A 21953-nucleotide genomic window follows, 5' to 3' on the forward strand; every position below is an offset into this window, starting at 1 on the left:
CTTGGAAGGCTAGCTGGTGGTAGGAATACATGATTAACAATATACAAATAGGCAATTTGAGAAACAAAACTTATCTTGTGTGAGATAAAATATCTTTCTGTTCTGTACTTATTTCTGATTTAGTTGTAAGTAAATGCAGCTAGCTGGTAGCTGGTAAAGATTCTTAAGGTGTCATGCAAGAAATAAATGTTTAACCTTGCTTATCAATTTCAGGATGGACTTAAGATATTTAATAGCTCAAGAAAATATGTGAGAAGTTTTGGGTTTTATATAATTGTCCTCAAGAAGCCGAGTTGTAGTTATTTTTGTTTCTATTTCTTTTAAAAAAATTGCAGTTTGTGGTGTTCTTAAATATCCTTATCTTAGCTAATATCAGTATCTTGGAGGTTTATAAACTGTTGCTTACTATACTACATACTGCATTTCATGTCACTAGCTGAAAACAGTTAAGCATTTAGGAGACCTGAAACTATCATTCATTCTTACAGGCATGATGTAATCCTGGAGAGAAAACAAATATGCAAAGCCCATTACACTCAACACTTGTGTTTTGTATAGTTACATGCATGGAAGTAGTTGAAGCAAAACTTCTTAAGTTCAGTCTTAACACATGGCTGCCAAAAGACGATCTGATTTGATTCAGAACAGTTGGTGTCCAAACAGCCGGTGGATTTCACCAGCCTATGGCTAGCACAACTGTGTAGTCGAGAGTCTGCATTGCAAAGTCTAGCAGTATGTCCTGGCTAAATGAAAGGGCAGAGGACAGAACAAACAGTGTTAATAGGAGCCCCATTGGCAGAGTTGGGAGAGGGGTAGAAAGTTTACCTCCAAAGCATGATGGAAATATATATGACTCATTTTCTGTAACATTATTCTTTGCCAATAAATTCACCTCTGTAAACAGAATAGCATGTTTAGTGAGTTAGAAATCATTCTACAGACAAAGTTTGAATTCTTAGAGCATTCATCATCTCCAGTAATTTCCATTACTAAGAATTGGAAATTTATATTTTATAAAATATATATTTTTAGAACATGTTGGAATGTGTTCTGTTTCTATTAGAGTTAAGCCTGAAACCACAGCGTGCAAAGATCTCATATAAAAGCATTCCACGTTCTCAATTGCTTGCAATGGACGTTTAAGGAGTTTACTTGTTTCAGGGCACCAATGTCTTTCATAAAATCTTATGTTCATATTCAGAAAAATGTGCAGTTCAAATCAGTGTTACAAAACTTTAAAACTTGAATGACATGAAAATAAGCACAGTGAATGAAAAAGTCCTTCATGTTCTCTCTCCGGTGTTCATTTCTTTTAGTGCTGGAGTCGGCAGGACTGGCTGCTTCATTGTGATAGATGCCATGTTAGAGCGAATAAAGCATGAAAAGACTGTAGATATTTATGGCCACGTAACTCTAATGAGAGCACAGAGGAATTACATGGTTCAAACTGAGGACCAATACATCTTTATTCACGATGCACTGCTGGAAGCAGTGACATGTGGAAATACCGAAGTGCCAGCCAGAAACCTGTATGCGTATATCCAGAAGCTGACACAGATAGAAACAGGCGAGAATGTCACAGGAATGGAACTGGAATTTAAGGTACTGGGATTCTATGCTGCGGGTAACCAAAACACCTAAAGCTGCTCTGTTCTCCACCAGTTGTTTCCAGTAATATATAAAAAGATTTATTAGTTAATATGTTAAAAAAATAGTCAAAATATATATCCAGGAATATAATAAAATGATAAAGACATTGGCAGACTAAAATTTTAAATTAAGAAGTGTTCTTTCTGAAACATACAATTCTATCTTCAATGGGTGTCCAGACAAGAACCATTCAATGAGGGTGATTTAACCCTGCTGTTCCTTTATTATTATTATAGTTTGAAACGTGTGTTTGCATAGAGGTTTAATGGTGGAATTTGTCCTTATGCATAAATGGAGCAGACACAAACTTGTATAAGCTGTTGAAAGAAGCTTTACAAATATTTAGATAATGCAGTAGAATATGGAAAAGTAAGCAACTGAAATTGAAATTATTCATTAATGGATAATGAGCAGGGATTATAATACCTGATAGTGTCATTTGTTTTGTTATACCCAGCCTTATTCTTTTAATTTGTTTTCAACAGCGTCTTGCTAGCTCTAAGGCTCACACTTCAAGATTCATCAGTGCCAATCTTCCATGTAATAAATTCAAAAATCGCCTTGTCAATATTATGCCATATGAGTCCACAAGGGTATGCTTGCAGCCTATCCGAGGAGTAGAAGGCTCTGATTATATTAATGCCAGTTTCATTGATGGATACAGGTACTAACAGTGATGTGTTCTCGTATGGACTGTTTTAAAAGTTTACAGAATTGTTTATGTAATGATATCGAAAATAACAAAGCTTAATATTGAAAATTAGTATAATATTGAAAATTAGTGTTTATTATTATCTGTGCCTGCCATGTTTGATTGGGTGTTTTTTACAATTTTAATAAAAGGTCCAGATTTTTACCCCATGCAATACAGAAAAATTCTGTAAATTACATAGAATCTTAAACATAATATTTTTACCTATCTTTAAGCCACAGAGAACTCCCAGTATGCTTTACATACTGAAAGATACTGAGATTTTAAGCACATTCATGATTTGGAACCTCTGTTTCGTCACAATTATTCTGCTTAAAACGATACATAGAAATAACATACAGGAGATAGAGTCTGTGTATCAAGGTTATAACCTATGATCTTGTAACACTGGCCAAGACTTGACCTAACCACCAAGAGCATTTTATGCACAAGCAGTTGTGTTGCCCATCAGCATCTTCATGGCAACTTAGAGCAATATGCCCTCCTCTGACTCAAGCAGCTGGTAGAAGAAGGCATAAAGGAGAAGTGGTATAGTTTCCCTAAGGCAGTTTAGGTGTACCTAAGTATCCTATCCACAGAAATCATTTTCTGAGCCTCTGTTCATAACTGTAAACAACCAATCACCCACTATCACCCACAGAGGTGTTTCTGTTGATTGAAAGAAGTGAGAACAAGAACTGGTCATCATCTCATAAAGCTGCTGATCCTGGGGGTTTTAGCAGCTTGGTAGTAGCTTCCACTGGTAGGATATTAAGGCCTGGAAAGATAGTACACTCCATTCCCAAATTTTCTTCCTGCCTTACTTGTGCTGGAGGCATCAGATTGTTGAAGAGGAGTTAATAAAGAAACTGCCTGATCCTGTAATTCCTAAACTTAATAGATTGTTAGACAGTTATTTCTGCAAAATGAACCAGCATGACTAAGTGTTTCTTAAGTGCTTTTTACAGCACACCAAATTGAGCAATTAGAGTTGCATTAAAATTTAAATAATAATGATAAAGACATACATCATAATATTAACAGAGTAATTTTCCTCTCAAAGTTCTAAAAATAAAAATCCGTAGTTTGCTTAAACAATCATAATAAGGCTTTAATGTGCTTGTTATTAATACTATATACATTTTTGCCCTAGATAATTCTTACATAAAAACAGAGGACATGGGTATCAATTTATTTTTTCATTAAAATATTATTATTAATTTACTTTTTTTCAACACAGACAACAAAAAGCTTACATAGCTACACAGGGTCCTTTAGCAGAAACAACTGAAGACTTCTGGAGAATGCTCTGGGAGCATAATTCTACAATTGTGGTCATGCTCACTAAGCTACGAGAAATGGGCAGAGTAAGTACTGCTCTAAATTCCTTTACTAAGATGTTGATTATAGCAGTTCCTTTTATTAAAATATTTCATTGTTAGTAGTGTCCAAAAAAGAAAATTTAGGTTCCTTCTGCTGAAATATCAGTGGCCTTGTTGGTCACTAGCTATAAGGTTTTCCAATCTATTGATGTGTTGCAATAGACAAACTAGACATAGGATTTTGTTGTGGGACACAATGAGATTCAGCAACTGAGTCTGCATGCTGATATTCCGAAGCATACAAAGAAAACTGTCTACTGAAAAAGAAAGATTATTTCTTATTTGGAAACTTTTGCATGGTCTCCTTGTAACAGTGTTAAAAGAAAGCATGTTCTGTGCTGAATGGTAAAGTTTCAGCACCCAGTTTAGAGTTCTAAATTGATTCCATTGACACTCTGTGTACTGGAAAGAGGCAAGCAGTTTACTATTTGGACAGGATTACATCAAGATAAAGCTGGCATGTAATAAGTAAAATCTGAGTTAGGCCATGTATATGAGGGAATAGAGATTATTCAGGACATGGCTAGTGGATGCAGAGATAGAGTCTTGACTGAGGCTGGGGCAGCTTGCTTCAACAAGAAAAAAGAAAGAAAGCTGAAGGTGGTCTCAAGATTTAAATCAAGGAAAAAAATGTATGTTGAAAATTAGACTATGCATAGCTCTTCTCACTGATAGATGATGAAACTGAGCAGAAGTGTAAACAAGTTCAGCTAACACAGTGACCAGAGAGAACACCTCTGCAATCTCATATTAAAGATAAGCTTTTACTCTACATATGAAATTTAATGTTCTCACCAACATGAGCATCTCATGTTCCTCTCACTAATGGCACTTATCATGAACATTACACTTAACTGAGTAAGAAAAGGTTTATACCGACTTATGGTAGTGCTCTCAAGTAACAGGAAATGTATTATACTTTGTCATTTTGTAGGAAAAATGCCACCAATACTGGCCTGCAGAGCGCTCAGCCAGATATCAGTATTTTGTGGTAGATCCAATGGCAGAGTACAACATGCCACAGTATATTCTGAGGGAATTCAAGGTTACAGATGCAAGGGTAAGTTGACATAGCATTACACTTGTTCCCAGAAGTTTGAAAGAAAAGGTCCATTTTTTTCTTTCCCTATATCTTTTTTTTTTTTAAATTTTATTATTATTAAAAAAACCCTTGTACTTTCTACAGGCAATAACAAAAAAGCAGGTAAAGTTATTATTAATGAATGGGATCTTTCTGTAGGAACAATTGACTTCACTCAGATCTAGCATCTGGACAGCACAACTTTGAAAAGTTCTGAACAACTGTTTGTGCCAAAATACATTAGATGATTTGAGAACCATTTTCCTTTTTTTCCTGATTTCCCAATTGATGATTTCTGAGGACAGTTTCTGCTACTTACAGCAGTAAATACGTTGTTTTGCACCATCCTCTAAGCTGAGTGAGTATGAAGGTTAATACATTGAGATTTAAAACTGCAGAGCAAATGACATTCATAAGAAAAGCTTGACAAGCTTTGCACATTATAATTTTATTTTCAGCACTCTAGTTTATCTGCAAAGTAGATGCATGCAGCTGTGACCCTAGCATCCTCATTTTAATACTGCATTTCTTATCTGAATTCCTGAGTCCAAAACTGAGCACTGATATAAGATTAAATATACATAAACTTTTAATGTATGTTTGGCATTTCTCAGACTTTTCATTTCTAGCACTTTAGTCTGCATGGCAGGAAAACACACTATCAGCCTCCATTTCTGTAGGAAATCAAAATAGCAGGATGTACTGTCCAGGAATAGCATGAGTGACTACTCAAGAGTTGCCAGTCAGCATCCAAAATATTAGACATTCTCATAGTTAGAGAGACTGCTGCTTTTAATCTAAGCATCAAGTAAAACTGGATAGTATTGTCATTAACCAAGTCAGCATATGAACCTTTTTATTTGGCAAATGAGATTTAGGTGTAGTTTTTTTGTACAGAAACTGTAGACACTCTGGATCTGATTTTCATTCTGTTTGAAATCTAGTAAGGATCTAGCTATGACTCATAGCTTTGCTAACCTATTTGTGAAGAACCACAAAAGTGGAGAACAGTCTTCCAGCATCAGTCTTTAAGCACACTTGTAAGCAGGGATAGTAAAAGCCAATTTCACTACAAATATGCTGATAGTTTTCATAGATCACCTATTAAAAATCTGTTCTGTCTCATGCTGGAAGAGGTATTTTGTGACATAGTTTGCCAAGCTCTGATCCCAAAATAATGGTTATAACAAAAAACCACAGTTGTAGTTGGAAGTGCAAACAGAATATATTTCCAAATAGTTTTTTCAAGAGTTTATATTGAAGTAGGATATTTAAGAACGTCTGTTTACTTACAACTATCAAGCCAGTAAAAAGTCTGAAAGGGTCAAATAACTAAATTTACCAGAACTAGTTTTATTTTTTTTTACCTGATATTAATGCAACTCTTTTTAAAACGTCAAGCATATGTGCACTTTGACAGTCCTATTGTGACATTTTACTGTCACATATTGTTGCTCCTCAAATTCAAAAAGTTTTGTTAAAGTCATCAGTGAGCTGACAGTACCATCCTAAATTTTCTAGATGTGCTGGGAAAATGTAGCTCCTTTACCAGAAGAAATGGGAACTACTTACTAAAATGTACATTATATTCTTCCCATAGTTTGGCTTTTGTGGCTGTCACACCCAGTAATTGAGATCATCTGACTAAATTGTTGCATTCAAAGAAGAGTAGATGCTGCAGTGGTTGTAATCATCCTCTCTCCCTTTCATCTCCAAGTGCATCCATACTGTTAGAATACCATCCATGCTCTGGCAGAGCGAAGCTGACCAATAATTCCATACAGACAAAAAATGAGGCATGTTGCCTTTGCAGGTGCCAGCAGCAAGTGTTTGGTGTGGAATTCCCTGTTATTTCTGAAACTGAACTATGAATTGTTGTACAGTGAAATTGACCTCTGTAACTGTTTCAATCTACTGCTTCTAACTGCTTTGTACTCACTTTCTCTGTAAACTGGAGAGGTCAATATGGTGGGCCAGTCTCATTTAAAGCCAAACTATTAGTGGTGGCTGTAAGAGAGTGTTAAAAATTCTACAGCCTAATCAAAAGACAATGCTCCCCTGTGAGGAGCAAGAAGAAATCCAAACGGTCAGCCAATCAATAGGATTATACATTAAAAGCCACATAGGTATCTGAAAGTACTTATTTTGATAACTAACTGTGTAAACTGTCACAATATTTGAAAGTAAAGATTTTAATAAAATTTGGCATTTGTATTTGGACTGCTGTTGGCAAAAATCTCATTAAAAGAAATCAGCACTGTTTATAATGTCAGTAGCAGAGGGTACTGTAAGAAATTGTAGATCAGTTCCCAATGTGCTTTAAAGCTATAGACATAGACTAAATAACTTTACTTCTCTGCTCATTAAAATACTTTAAATAACAGAAGTTATTGTCATTTCACAGACTTCTATTGGAATATTGAGTGACTAAAATCATGAAGCATACCAATACAGTTGATTTAGACACACACAAAACCCAAATATTTGCCATTAAATCTATTTATCAAATAGTAATGTGTGGTCTTTGCAATGACAGATTGGACTTAAGTAAGGTGGTGTCTTTTCTACCCCAAAAAAGTTACTGTTGGTATAGTATAAATCCTATCAGGGTGTGAAATTGCTGAAGAGTCCCATCTCTGTAACCAACTTGTTGCAAGTAAGTAAAATTTCAGGTTTTCTTTCTTTACTTTAGAAGAATGAAAGGTTATTTTGTAGGGAATCAACCTATTGCTATGTCTTCCTGATTAATTGATGTCATGTACCTAAGGCTATCTGAAGGATGTAATTTCATTATTTGTTCATGGAGGAAAATGGGATCACAGAGACCATGATTAGAGAAGTTTATATTAAGAAAATGCTATTTTAGAAGGAAATATTTGTTCTTTTTGTTGATGACCACAAGAAATCAAATTGGGTGAATGTTTTTAAACATTTCATTTTTTTTTATTTGGTGAAAGGCATACCACAGAAGTAGACTACTGAATTGTCACAGTGGTCTAGTGGAAGTAGGCAGTATGTGTGTCCTCTCACGGAGCAGTGCCTGGCACACACATGCTTTTTCTGTTTTCCTTATTCATCTGAGACATAGGAGGCAAACACCCACAATACCAGAGGAAACATAGAAGCAAACTATTGGATTTTCTTTTGGTTATTTTTAAAATCCCTTCTATTTCATTTCAAAGATCTGTAATAGCTGAGTGTTTGTGGTAGAGAGAAAAAAAGAGAAAGATTGTTCTTGCCTCCAGCATAACTTGTTGCTTTTGGGGGGGAATCTCCAGTAATGATTTCAATTTTTCATGAGTTTCACTTAATAGAAGACCATTTTGAAGACATGGCAGGGTGAATGCTTAGGAAACATGATGTCCAGAGGCACCAGTTAACATCCATAGCCCATATACCCATGCTGTTAAGTATTTCAGCTGTACAGATTGACAGTGTCAAAATCATCATGCACAGTGTTTGAAAATGCAGAACAAATTTACTTTATCCATTTGTATTGCATTTTTTCTGTGTCCTTACTTTTTACACATTGAATAGACATACAGCAGGAGTCAGCGCTTAATAATTCCAGTGGCCCTGTTATAAAAAATAACCATGCTGCAGTATTCTGCAGTTTTAAACAATGGTATTCCTAACCACAGGGAATGAAGAGCTTCAGATGGCTTGTTTTGAAAAAGTAAGCCCTTCTTCTCAATTTTAACTGACTCCAAGCTGTTTGGTGAATTAAATTAACAATTACTGAAGGGAAATTTTTAGTTTATTCAACAACCGGCTTGTTTCGACCAGTCTTCTTTCAGGCGAAATGTCCACATCATAGAAAGCAGCATACTGTTAAAATACCATATGCAAGGAGGGCAATGATTAAACAAGTGTTATCAGTAAAGATATTCCTGCCATCTAGGAAATGGAAAGTCAGATTGGATGACCTTATTCTTCTTGATTTGTATTTAAAGGAATTGGCAGTCTTCTGGAATCAAAACATAACTTACCAGAAAAGTCATATAACCTGGTGGGGTTTTTTTGCCTTTAGCCTCAGACACACTTTTTACACAGACTGTCAGACAACTCTCCTATGCAGTGGAGAAGGGAATCCATGCAATGCCGTTAATGAAACTACACATCCAGGCCAGTGTCTACAAAAGCTCCATCCAGTACTGCAATTGAAAGAATTTTCATAAGTCTGATCTTAGCCATTCCCCAGCTTCTCTCAATGTCCTTGCTTTGTGATTGTCTTTATGATTATTGGCTGACTGACTTCAAGCTGACTGACTGCAATATCCTGTAGTGATACATTATTTGTGTCTTTTGTTAAAGGATGGCCAGTCCCGAACAGTGAGGCAGTTCCAGTTCACTGACTGGCCAGAGCAAGGAGTGCCAAAGTCTGGAGAAGGATTTATTGACTTCATAGGCCAAGTGCATAAAACAAAAGAGCAATTTGGTCAGGATGGACCAATTTCTGTTCATTGCAGGTAAGTAAACAAAGCCTAAAAAGAACTGATATGCAGATTTGGTTTTTTTCTAAACATGATTGCTGAATTTGACAAAGGTATATATTTAAAAAGAATTTCAGAGGTGAACTATCAGAAAACGTATTCAAATAGAAGATCTAAAAAGGAACACAATGAAGTGCTTTACAAAATGGGAACTGCTCTGTGATATTCCGTTTGCACAGAAATGTTTTTCAGAAATATGTGGAAGCCCATGATTTTTTCTTCACTTATAAATGTCTCTAATGCAGTGTAAAAGCAATCTGGTCAATGCTGCACACAGAAGGCATAGGAAGAGCCTTATCACAGGCTGCTATACCTGATATTTTTTCCACTGGAAATTAAAAGCGAGGCTGTTACTTTCATGGGGATTATTACCCGCAATCAAGCTAGTTACACCTCAGTAGCACATTAGTAGCTATCAAGATGAGACAATTAAAAGTGGTAGCTATATCAAGAAAGGGAATGGAATAGAAAGTGGTGTTTAGAAACTTTGCCTGTCAAAAAATCATTGAGGTTTGGGTTGATGAGTTCTAACTTCAGAACCTAATGCTCATTTTTTGATGCGATGACTTCCCTCAATTCCTTTACAGTTGATATGCAGATGAAAACAGCTTGCAGGGCTTTTTAATATTCTTGTATTTTTTATTTATTTTCTTTACAGTAAGAAAGACTCTCTCTAGACTCCATAGCAGATGGACAAAAATAATATCTTTGTCCTTTATCTCTTATTTAATAAATTGTTTTCTATAAATTCCATTAGGATTTTAGATAGTCATTTTTGTAATATGAAATTATTTTGGGGAGATTAAATATTATTATTTATATAACAGAGATACAAAATACTGATGCAAGTTCCAGGTCCTTACTGCAAGCCAAGTAATGCCCCAATACTAGCGTAAAGACAAAGCAAATGAGTTTTCTAGAGTCTATGAATGTACAGAGGGAGAGAGATTCTCATCCTTCCAAAGTCGGGAGCAACTAGAAGTTGAGTTCTTCATGATCCCCTAATCATGAAGGGGAAAGACTGACATAATAAATGTATTGGACTACTCGAATCCTACTTTTTTTAAGTGCCTAAAATTTTTTATGGACTGCTAGGAGAATAGCATTGCAGAGCAGTGGTTGGGATTCATTTGGCAGGGGAAAATGAAGGACAATCCTGATAAGAATACAATATTAATTAGTTTTGAAAGCACAGGAATAATAAGCAATATTTATGCCTTTATGCAGATAAGAAAGCAAAGTGATGCTTTCTAAGTTCTTTGTACCATGCAAACTTGTCCGCTTGTGACTGCAATGAATACTGTTTGCAGTATGTTATATAGGCCTTCCAAATGGATAGGATCTTTCATGCTAAAATTATGGAGATTCATACCATTGACTTTGGTAGAAACAGTCAATTCTGGTGTAACTATCCAGGGCTTGGTCTTTAATGTCTTTATCATCATTGTAATGACAATTTAGGGAGTGATAATGCTGATCATCACTGTCAGTGTTAGTCAACTTACATAAGTAGGAGCTGTCCCTAGCAAACTAGTAAGTTTATTTGTTTCTTTCAGGAAGTACAAGATCCTGGACAACTGCACTTTCCTAGTCTTGGTATAATTACTGTAATAATGCCTCCAGTTTGTACCATGATGAGTTTTAAAGTGAAGTAAAACTCTGCTAGTGCCACTTCCTTTTGATTTTCTTCCCTCTGTAGTTTTCACAAGCTTGCTTTCTCTGCTACGCAGTAAACCTATTCCACTCACAATTTTAAATTTTTCCCTTCCCTGGTGTTTTTACAACTAGGTCAGAGTGTTGAATTTAAAAATTTCCAACCTTATTAGGCAGATAATTAAAAATATTTGAGAGAGCAAAGGATTGTTCACCTTTAAGCAAAATTTTCACTTCAACCAATATTACATATTTATAGTCATCTTATTCCAGGTTTTAGCTGGACAGTGAGGAAGACCAAGTTTTCTCAGAATGCATTCAAGATGTATTTGTAGTAACAATCTCTTCTCCCTTACAAAAATATTGATACTTTCTCATGCCTAATTAAAGCATCCTAACTTTGGTTTCTAACTGTTTGAACTTCTGTAACCATACTGCATCATGAAGTAGTGCCTTCACTCTTTAGAAATCCTAAGCATTTTTTGATAGGAACTGTTGCCGTGTTAAAATATGCTGGCCAGTCTCAGGGGAACAGGATCAGTTTCCTACAGGCTTTTCTGAAAACATCACACTTGATAACTAGTTTTGCACCAGCCTCTAGGCTGAGTAACATTTGCAGGCACTGAGATCTTTCCATATTAGTCTCTCTTCCCTGTTAAGTGGCATCTCCAGATACTTGTGAATTTCTTAAGAACACAAGACAAAAAATAAATTCCTTCCTTTTGTTAACTCAAGAGTTCTGAGTCATTTTTTTCAAATAATGAAGACTTTTCTAATATGTGAGGCCAGAAGTCCTCTCACCAATTAAGAAAATCATACTTTTTTTGTTGGATGTTTTTAAATAGTGGAGCAGGAGCAGGAACAAGGAGAAAATAAAATAGTAATCTGCCTTCATTCTGCTGATTTATTCATTCTGGGCTACTTGGTTTAGATCATGCTGTCATCAGCTCTGTAAAGTCCAAGCAGGTTCCAACGACGTTTTTCCAGGATATTTCAGAATGTTTCTTAAATATTATCTTTCTAATTTACCTCATGAGGGAAAGGAGAGCTTACACTGCAATTGCTTTAGATGTCCAGGCCTGCTGTCATCCCGTACAGGTAATCAGCAATGACAGCATGATATTTTCTCAAGTGTTGTGTCAGTTATCCTTTGGCTTCAGCAATTTGAAGGCGCACAGGCTATGCAAAATTGATAAATCCAATCACATATGTTTATTAGCCCTAAAAGTACACTAATCTAGGCCAAACACTAAAATACTGTTAATTTGGACATTCCACACTAGTTTTGTGAATTCACTGGTTCTCTGTTATAGTTCATATGAACATTCAGAGTTCTTCAGGTTTTACCTTCTGTTCATGTTCTTCCACTCTCCTGTCTGGTGAATAGGTCTCATAAATATTCAGCTTCCCAAGTTTGTCTGCCTGGAGAAAACCTTGTGAAATTATTGATATCAAAAGCAAGATGACAGAGTGCTTAATTTTCACACACAGAAGTTCAGACTTGGAAAATCTTTTTTTTCTCTGCAGTTACCTGTCACTTTGACCAAGGGTAATCTTTATGAATAAGTGATTATTTAATTTTAAAATCTGACAGCTATTGCCTCTATTGATTACAAGAATTTTCATCACTTCTTGAGGATTGAAGCTAATAGCAGAAACTCAAGACAGAACAGAGATCAAACAAGCCATATATGTTCAAAGAAGATAAATAAGACTGATAAAGACAGACATAGCATCTGAATATCAGCATTGGAAAGCAAAGATCAACTGCCAGACTTGAATAAAAGCTGTCTTGAGATTTTTGTGTATCCCTTAAGTTGGAGTGTGCATGCAAAAGTTCGATATTAATTGAACATCCACTATTTCTAACTCGAAGTAGAAGGTAAAATAACACACTGAAAATGTGCAAAATAAGGTATATACATGAACAAGCTAAAGTAAAGCAAGCAGTAAAATGCATTTTGGCTTCTTTTTCTTTTGTCACTTCCAATGTATGTTATTGGTAACAAATGTTCTCATTTACTTCAGCAGGCACTGATTATTGTGTGTCTGGATGAAAAACCAAGTCACTTTGCAAGGAAGACTGAAGAGTCAGACATACTTAGTAGCACATAAAATTTGCTTGAGTGCAGTTATTCTTTTGAATGCAATGTGGTAATTTGCAGTGGAATTTTGCTTAGTGAGCCTTTCACCATATAGAAATTTGTGCACATATGGTGTGTTGTAACCACAGATAATTTGTCAACCAATTCTTTCAGCATTAACTGTAAATTAACATCCATTTTTTCCTTTTATTTTTTTCCTTTATTGCAACAGTGCGGGTGTTGGAAGGACTGGAGTATTCATAACCCTGAGCATTGTATTAGAAAGAATGAGATATGAAGGTGTTGTAGACATCTTCCAGACTGTCAAAATGTTACGGACACAGCGGCCAGCCATGGTACAGACAGAGGTGAGCAAAACAGTATCCATGTACAATAGTGAGGGAAAAGAAGCAGTATTTACATCATGGCTGGGCTTCGCAAACGAAGATTTGGGAAGGGCTCTACCCACGCTTGTTACAAGCGTGCTGGTGGCTAAAAAGGCCAATACGAGACAGGGACATTCAGTTGCAAAAGGCACAGCAGAAAGACTCCTTAGGTGGTATATTCTGCAGGGCACAAATCTTTCTGCATTGCCTTTTCTCCTCAAGAGTGATCCTGTGTGCTTTCTCAAAAGCATCAGCAGCGTTATAGATGGTGTGTCTCCAGACCTCCCAACTGGAGGCCAGAGTAGACCAGTTATGATGATCAATCTGGCCAAGGCTGAGATGTTGTTTCAGGAAGTCCTCGTATCTTCTCTTTGGGGCTCCTCTCATGCAGCAGCCAGTGGCAAGTAGTATTTACACAATAACAAAAAAATGCACAGTTTGAGACTGTATAAAATGTGCTTACATTTATATCTGAAGTCATATAATGACCATATGACTACAGGCTAAATTCTGCCCTAAAGGTACTGCAAGGACTTATTTCCTGTTACAGCACTAGTTACTGCAGACTGGGGAAGAAAAAAATCGTTTCAATAGTGGAATCTAAGTTATGGTAGTTGAGAAAAACCGTTTGTGAAGTATCACCCATTTTTATTTGAGCACTGTTTCATGACAGAAATGTGTAGTGATAAAGAAGGTGGCAAATCATTTCTGCAGGTGGATCCACTGATTATTTTGTTGTTGTTGTTCTGGGAGCTAGGTGTTTGATCATGTTTTCAGACTGATGCTGTATTATTTTCATGTTTTTCTTGACTTTGTGTCACCAAGCAAGTGGCTGTTTGGCCTGAAAATCATAACGTTAAATTCCTTGTTCAGAACTATAATTCCTGTGCTAGCAAGAGTGACATAGAGAAATAAAGGGATAAGCAGTATCAACTGATTACATGTGTCACATTATAAAGAATGTCTAAACATTATCAGTTAATGCTGTGCTTAATTTATACTTTAATTTCTGAGCAGAAGACCTGAACTAAGCCAGAGGCAATCGGTTAGGAAAACCAAGAAAAAGGGCAAGAGAAGGGAAACATTTTAGGTCGTACATTTATTTAGTATCATTTGATTGACACTGGCCTTTAAATTACAGTCTCTGAAATTTAAAATGGTTCCCCAGAGTTTACCATTTCCCTTAAGAAAATTAAACTTGTTCAATAGAAGCTGGGTAGTCCTATTTTTAAAAAGACAACTTCATAAAAACTTATATGAAAAATACAGATACTTATTTTTAATCTTGTCAGTTAGCCAAGCAAATCACTATGACCAAACTGAAGAGTTAATTCCATTTCTTTTCCATTATCATCATTTTTCTGGATAAGCAAAATGAAAAATGACTACTTTCTGTCATTTTTAGCTCCAAGAAATAACTACAGTATACAGAACAGCTATGCTTCTTTGAGCCTACCTGACAGAGTTCAATTCCACAATATTTTCTCCCTCCCCCTGCTTTGACTTATTTCTGTATGCACCCTTCATCCCCACTGCTGCAAGCAGAAGTGTTGTGTACTCATTTCTTTCAGGATTCTGTGGAAAACAAATCTCTTGTTCAGTGGTATAAACTGCCAGGAAATCTAATCCTTATTCAACAAAGCACTTGAACTCCATGTGGACCACACATACACTTATAATTTAGGCATATGTGTAATGCATTCTGCCACTGTTCGATTATTCCAACTAACAGAAATGAAAAATTAGTGATCACACCATCTCAGTGAAACAAATATCTGTTTAGTTTCCTGGCCTCCACAAGAATTTTAATTATTACCTTAACAAGTGCAACCTATGTAGGGTTAACACACAGCACTATCAGATAAATAAGCAGGCGTCCTTGATATTTTGTAGCAATTTCTTTTATGTTTTTTTTCCTTTTTTTCTTTTTTTACCATTTAAACCCTGAATGGGAGTGGCAAATGAGGACACAGATGTTCCATTTTAGTGTAAGTGTGCAACATAACATAACTGTGCAAAAGGACTGCTTTATGGAGGTGGGAAGAACACAAAATACCAAATGTTGGTTTCATCAGAGGAATAAGTGAATTTCTCACCACACTAAAATTCTTTCTTCTTCCAGGCATAGGTTGAAATGCAGTCTGTTTTATGTGAATAAGGTGCTTTAGCTGCCTATTGCTCTTTTAGCACCTTTTCTTGCCACAGGCTTAAGGTATCTTCACATCTTCATCAAAACCTGTGTAACTGAAAGGTTGGGATTCCCTTTGCTTCCTTAACATGAATTTTAAGCTGATGGTTTTCCATATGACATTCCATATTAAGACTCTGATGAACTTTATCACGTAGTGTGTTGTATTTGCTGTAGAATAAATTGAATATTTTGCTACTTATTTTCAAATACATGGGGGAAAAGCGCCTTCGCATGTTCCCATCAGAAGAAAGCTTTATGCTGATATTGTTTTAATCCAGAATAACAAACAGTCAGTAGTTGAGTATATAGTCTCTGCACAAAAATAAGCTGCAATCTGTGGAAAATACTATTGCATTAAATGAGCGTCTATCTGCATCTGTTGCAACTCACAGTGGTTTTCTGTTGATGTTAGCGAGTGAACATTGCTGAACTGCAGATGTCTCTGTGGTGTATTTGTTTGTAGCCACAAAGTATTCACTTTTAGTTGAAGGAAACTAAAAACCAACCAAAAAAGCTGACTTTTTGATGCTTTTTTTTTCTATCTTTCTTTCCAGGATCAATACCAGTTCTGCTATCGAGCCGCACTGGAATATCTGGGCAGCTTTGATCACTATGCAACATAAAAACCCATTGTGGATTTTTATTGCAGGCCCTTTAAGATCCATAGAGCCGCTTCTGAGCCATACAATGTGCTTTAGAAGTACTTCTTAACTCTTAGCTAAGGAGCAATTATTGGGGATATATAAAATAAATTAAAAAAAATGAACAAAAATATTGGGGATATATAAAACAAAAAAAACAACAAAAAAGAACCCCACCCAACAACAACTGTTCCATGTGGACCAAGAATTCACAGTTTAATAACCTAACCATAATAAAAGAATCCTGACCACTGAGGCGTCTGAAGGATCTCATATACAGATACCTCAAGGGTTCGACATTGGTTGAAGTTAAAGGGAAGAGGAAATTAATCAAAAAAAATTATCATCTTGTTCAGGATTACATGCTTTTGCAAAGAGGAGTTTTGAGAACTGCAGTTCAGTGCAAGATGTTTGTTGCAAGGTTGGGTCCTGGCTTCTCAAACAAAATGGACTCTTTACTTCAACATCACCCTTTCCCGTCATAATGCTCATCATAACACTTTAGGGAAAATGTGGGAATGTTTAAAAAGAAAGTCCTTGATTTAGTTTTTTAGTATTGTAAAGATACTGCTGACCTGTGCTTCATTTTTAACTGTGTAAACTTTTTCCTTTTTTTAACAAGAGTTTATCATTCAATGAAGTGAATTAAAGAAAAGGTTGCATAACTGTTAATATTTTTGTTTAAATAATGTAGATTTTTTTTTAAGCTGTAGAACTGTTATCTGTAATATCGTGCTGTAGAAATGTTAAATACTTTGAAAATTTGCACATTTTTGTGCAGTCCTACAGTTACACAGTCTTGTTAGATATTAATTTTATAGTTTTATTTGTGGTTTTTTTCTTTAAGAAAATATTCATTGTAATCAGTTAAATCAAAATGGTTTCTTTTGGAATCAACAGGGAGGCGCAAAGTATAAAGATGCTGCTAGCACATACACACACACGCACACATATGCACATGCACACTCACACCCCCTCTTTTTCTATATATATATGTTATGTATTACTGTCTACCCCTGTCTGACTCTGTATGGTTACAGAGGTACAGATGGATAGATATTCACACACATGCGTATAAACATACCAATTCTTACATACCTGGATTTATCAAAGCATTGGGAAACTTTTTCAGCCTACTACAATTATATCAAACTACTATTTGATCATCTCTGCATTTTTAAGGTCCATAAACCTTTGTTTCAAAGGGAAGTGAGGAATGCACATCATTGATATTTGAACATCATCTCTTTCCCAATTAGTACTTCTGTCCACATGTCCACTTGAGCACACACACATGCACACATACACATGCACACACATGCACACACGCACACAGAGTATGTGATTTAGGCTTCAAGTGAAGTTCAATATTTGTAACACTATAGTGCAATAAGAAATCATATTATTAAATGTAGGAGGTGTGCATGTGGGAAAGGTCAGTGCATATCCCTTTAGGAGGGGAGAATGTTGTAATATACTAGGTATTAAGATGTTTTAAAATTGTATTCAATAGTATACTGTCTATAGTGTGCGCTATATAATTTACATTTATCCTATGTAACAGGGCAAAGCCAAACACATATTGCTCTGTGAAATCAAACGTTTTGTGGCATACAGCATTATTTGGGGATGCTGGGGTTTATTTTAATTTTACATTTAGAGTGCCTTATATTTGATGCCTATTTTGAATAGCATTTCTTTAAGTTAGCCTTCATTTGTATTTAGTTCCGTTTGTTTATATCTCTGTTATTCGTTTCAAACGTTTTAATACATGTACCAGACAATTTTGAAAAATATGCATTTCCGGTTTCTAATCAAGTATGGATGGTAATAAATGATAACCCAAAACACATAGGTAGTCAAGGCCCTTTATCTTTCCATATTTCCAATAACAGACCAGCCCACAAATTGAAAATCTGTTTCTGGTTGGCTTTTCAAACCCACTGTGTCACTGGTTATAGTATTATCATTGCAGAGATGTAGCAGTACAGTAGCAGTAGTTGACATCAGCAGTGCATCTTTTTTTTTTCTTTTTTTTTTTTTTTATAATTTATTTTGGGCCAAGTCCTGCTTATTCACTTGTGTCAACAGATCGCTAGAGTCAAACCATTGCTTTCAGTGGGAAGGTTCATGGAAGGCTAACAAGACTGAGCCCCCAGGACATATTGGAGAATGACAGTAGATTTTCTTCCAGGAAACAAGGAAAATTTTGTAAACAGCAAAAAGTACTTTTTGAGACTCTTTATAGGATACCATTTACATTGACCTCAGTTTCCATTGTGTGTTCTGCCATTGTCAGTACATGAGTATCAAAGGAATTCTTTCTTTGGGGTTTCAAAGAGGAGCATTGCTATGGCTTGTCAATGTGATCTAAACATTTTTTCTTCTTCTTCCAATTTTCCCACTGCTAGCAGAAAGAAAAATACGAAAGACCAAACTTCAGCAATTGCATTTGAGCACTTTTGTAATGAAAAAAAAACCCAACCAAAAAAATCAAAACAAATATATATATATATATATACATATATATATATATATAAGAATAGAAGTATTATAGAAGGCTACCTCAGAATGAGATTCTATAACTTACGTCTGAACCAGAGAAGAATGTGCACTATGTTTCTTTCTCTTCTTCTTTCTTGATTTATACTTTAAAGTAATTATTGAAGTGCCAGGTTATGTAATGTGGTTATGTTCTTCAACTCAAGTATAGGGAATCAGAAAAACACAAAAATAAAAGAAGTGTCATTTTGGAAACATAGACTAGGGGAGGTTCTTACATACTGGATCTGTAAAAGGATCAGCACATTTTTCCCTAGCAGACCATCTTGCAAGCTCCAAAGAAAATAAGGGAATAAAAAAAAAAATACAAAAAAGCAGAACCAACTTGTGAGGAAAACTGTTCTACAACTAAATACTCCTTTTAGGGTTTGTGTTTCTTAAGATAACTCTTAGCATCATTGATGTGCATTCCACTTTCTGTATTCTTATATGTGCATTCTGTGGTTAATTTAAAACGTGAGCATCTTTGTCTACATACATCATACATTTCCAAGCTTAAAATTGGTTTCATCAACATAACCAATACGGTGCTATTATTTACGTTTATATGTGTAGTTATGTCTAATTTTGTAATTTGTTGCAACGGGGAAAAAACCCACAAAATATATAAAAATGGTTTATACAGAAGTTTAATTTAGCTCTTCTTTAAAAAGTTATTTGAGTGGTTAGACAGTGGAGAGGATGGCTGGGGGAAGGAGTGGCCCTCTAAGGAGATTTGCACTTTCTATATATACCTTTGTACTATGCACTGCCCTATTGATTCTACACCCAACAATGTTATAACTTGAACCCATCTGTGAGAAACTGCTTATAAAATCCACTAATATGTATTTAAATGACACGGAACATGTAAAAAGGAAAAAAAAAGTTTGCAATTACTTAAAAAGGCAACTGCTTTTTTTCCCTTTTATTCTCTTCCATTTTTCTTTTTTTTTCCTTTTTTTCTCTTTTTTTGCCTTTCTTTTTTTTTTTTCTTTTCTTGATGCCCTGATACTCCACAGATATCAGAAGGCTGCAGGTCTCATTATAACCATCCATTATGTGGCTTTGCCATTCAAGCTTGGAGTGTCTTTACAAAGATAATAAAAACTTGTGTTCTTTGCTCTTGTTTTGGATGCATAGACTGAAAAATTTAAAAAAATTACCTTGTAAAATGGCTTGTTAAAAAAGATACAATTACCTCTAATTAGTAGTACGCGTAAATGTTTTACAGAATGAAAGGCGTGCTTTTTATTTTCTTACTTCGTTACATTGGTGGCAACAGAAAGTCTGTATGAAAATCAGTTCTTTGCTGACACAAGTTCCATTTGTTACAAATGAATTCTAATAAAATGTCAGTGTTATGCAGCCCTGGTCTTCTTTCTTAAGCAGTACTTTTGAAATCAAAACTTGTTTGGTCCCTCTTGGTGATAAAGGAGTTTAATTGGAGCTACAAAGCGGTCATTAATCTTCTTAACTAGCTGCTGGACAGTGGAAAATGCATTGGGTTAGCAAATATATATCATTTTCAGCAGCAAGTTTTGAGCCAGCATGGGCAAACTCTTTGGCATAAATTCTCATTCTTCATGAATTTAATTGAAATTATCACACTTTACATGCCTCTGGAGTACCCCTTTGTGCTTTAGAAATGTATGATTACACTGAGAAAATAGATTTCTGTCCATTTGTAGGTGCAACCCAAAAAGGGCAAAATATTCACATATATGAGGCAAATTGTGAATTTTTAATTCCCGCAGATTTGGCAGGTTTCTGGGGTAAATTCAGAGTCACTTGTCAGAATTCAGTTACTGAAATTGTGGCAAGCCGTCATGACTTTTGACTGATTTCTGTTATGTGCAGTGAGGGCAAACATGGGTCTGTGAGGCTGCTATCTAAATACTGTGAAAGTTTTTAAACACACTGGAAAAGTTTTAGATGAACATGCCAGGTGTATTGAGGGAAGCTACAAGGGGCATGGCATGGCAGTTTAGTCAAAGAAAACAAGTCTTGCTCTGTCTGTTTGTTTTGAAAGAAGGCAGGTTCTGTCTCTAAGATTACTTTTTAAGGGAATAAAGTCTATTAGCAATTAGTATTAAGTATGTATTTATAAAGAATCCTCTGTGCTGAAAGGGTGTGCAAGACGTTAACATCAGGCTGATTTCTAAGAACGTGTAGTGTTCTTAGCCTAATTTCCACTTTAAGATGGTGGTAACAGTGTAAATGTGAGGCCTTGGTATTCTTACAGAGGCTTATTAATGTTTTTCCACTTATTTTTGTGGATTTTACAATTACTGCATTGCAGGCTGCCTTTGGCTTGAACTTTTTTTGCGTAGTGTGTGCAAGGTGGTTTAGAGCTGTGTTATGTAAGAGTTTCTTTAACTATATGAGTGGCTTTAGATGGTACCCTTTAATGTCAGCATTGACTTCTTTGGATTTTCCTGTTCTGTGCGTCTAGCATGGACCAAAATAAAGTGTGAAAATGAGTATTGATAAAAATATTTGGCTGTGTATGGCTTAATAACTTATAAATTAATGGGATTTTAACAGAAGTAGTTCTAATTCATGCCTAACACGAAAAAAGAGTCATGTACCACGAAATCATTACTGTTTTGAAATGCTGTTGAAATGTGAAATTATCTCAAAACAAAACAATGACTACAGACTTTCAAACCAAATAACATTTACATCTTTTCTACATTATACAATCACTTGGACCCAATTCCCAGATTCCCAGAATCTTTGGTGTTCACTCATGCTAGTATCTCTCAAAATGAGTCAGTCCTGATTCTAGGGCAAGAGGGGATTTCCATCTGTGATTTTACCCATTGCCTGCTTCTCCCAGTCTGTATGAGCTTAGGACAGAAGTGAGCTACTGGTAATGTGATAAACAAAGCACTGAAAAAGTACTGATGAGGGATATATAGAAAGAAATTGTTAATTAAGGAGCGTCCAAAACAGTTCACTACCAACCAGATCAGTATCCAGTGATCCCTAATAAACATTATAGCCATCACTGGTCAAGAAAGGAGCAGAAAATGTGTTCATAGAAATTGCTGAGTCCTTTTTACTTCCGATGCAAATATGGCCTTTATTTTTTTTCCTCTTAACCAGTTTTATGAGAAAAATTAACTTAAATGATTTTTCAGAGGCTTTGGAATTT

At 35.5% G+C, this 21953-nt stretch overlaps 1 protein-coding gene across 25 annotated transcripts in view; it reads left to right on the top strand.

The window, feature by feature from the left end:
• The window catches only part of PTPRD (protein tyrosine phosphatase receptor type D), a 1149573-nt gene extending 1129412 nt beyond the window's left edge, over positions 1-20161 (top strand). For all 25 annotated transcript variants that reach the window (XM_051768182.1, XM_051768181.1, XM_051768187.1 and 22 more), the window contains 7 exons: positions 1317-1602; positions 2136-2314; positions 3582-3708; positions 4658-4783; positions 9119-9273; positions 13267-13402; positions 16166-20161. In XM_051768182.1, coding sequence (XP_051624142.1) covers positions 1317-1602; positions 2136-2314; positions 3582-3708; positions 4658-4783; positions 9119-9273; positions 13267-13402; positions 16166-16234 — 1078 coding nt within the window. In that variant the 3' untranslated portion in view covers positions 16235-20161. The remainder of the gene's footprint in view (positions 1-1316; positions 1603-2135; positions 2315-3581; positions 3709-4657; positions 4784-9118; positions 9274-13266; positions 13403-16165) is intronic.
• The last annotated feature ends 1792 nt before the right edge of the window (positions 20162-21953 follow it).

Source organism: Manacus candei, unplaced genomic scaffold (assembly GCF_025592945.1).
Source record: "Manacus candei isolate 608988 ecotype Guabito, Panama unplaced genomic scaffold, ASM2559294v1 h1tg000093l, whole genome shotgun sequence".
Classification (NCBI taxonomy): Eukaryota; Metazoa; Chordata; class Aves; order Passeriformes; family Pipridae; genus Manacus; species Manacus candei.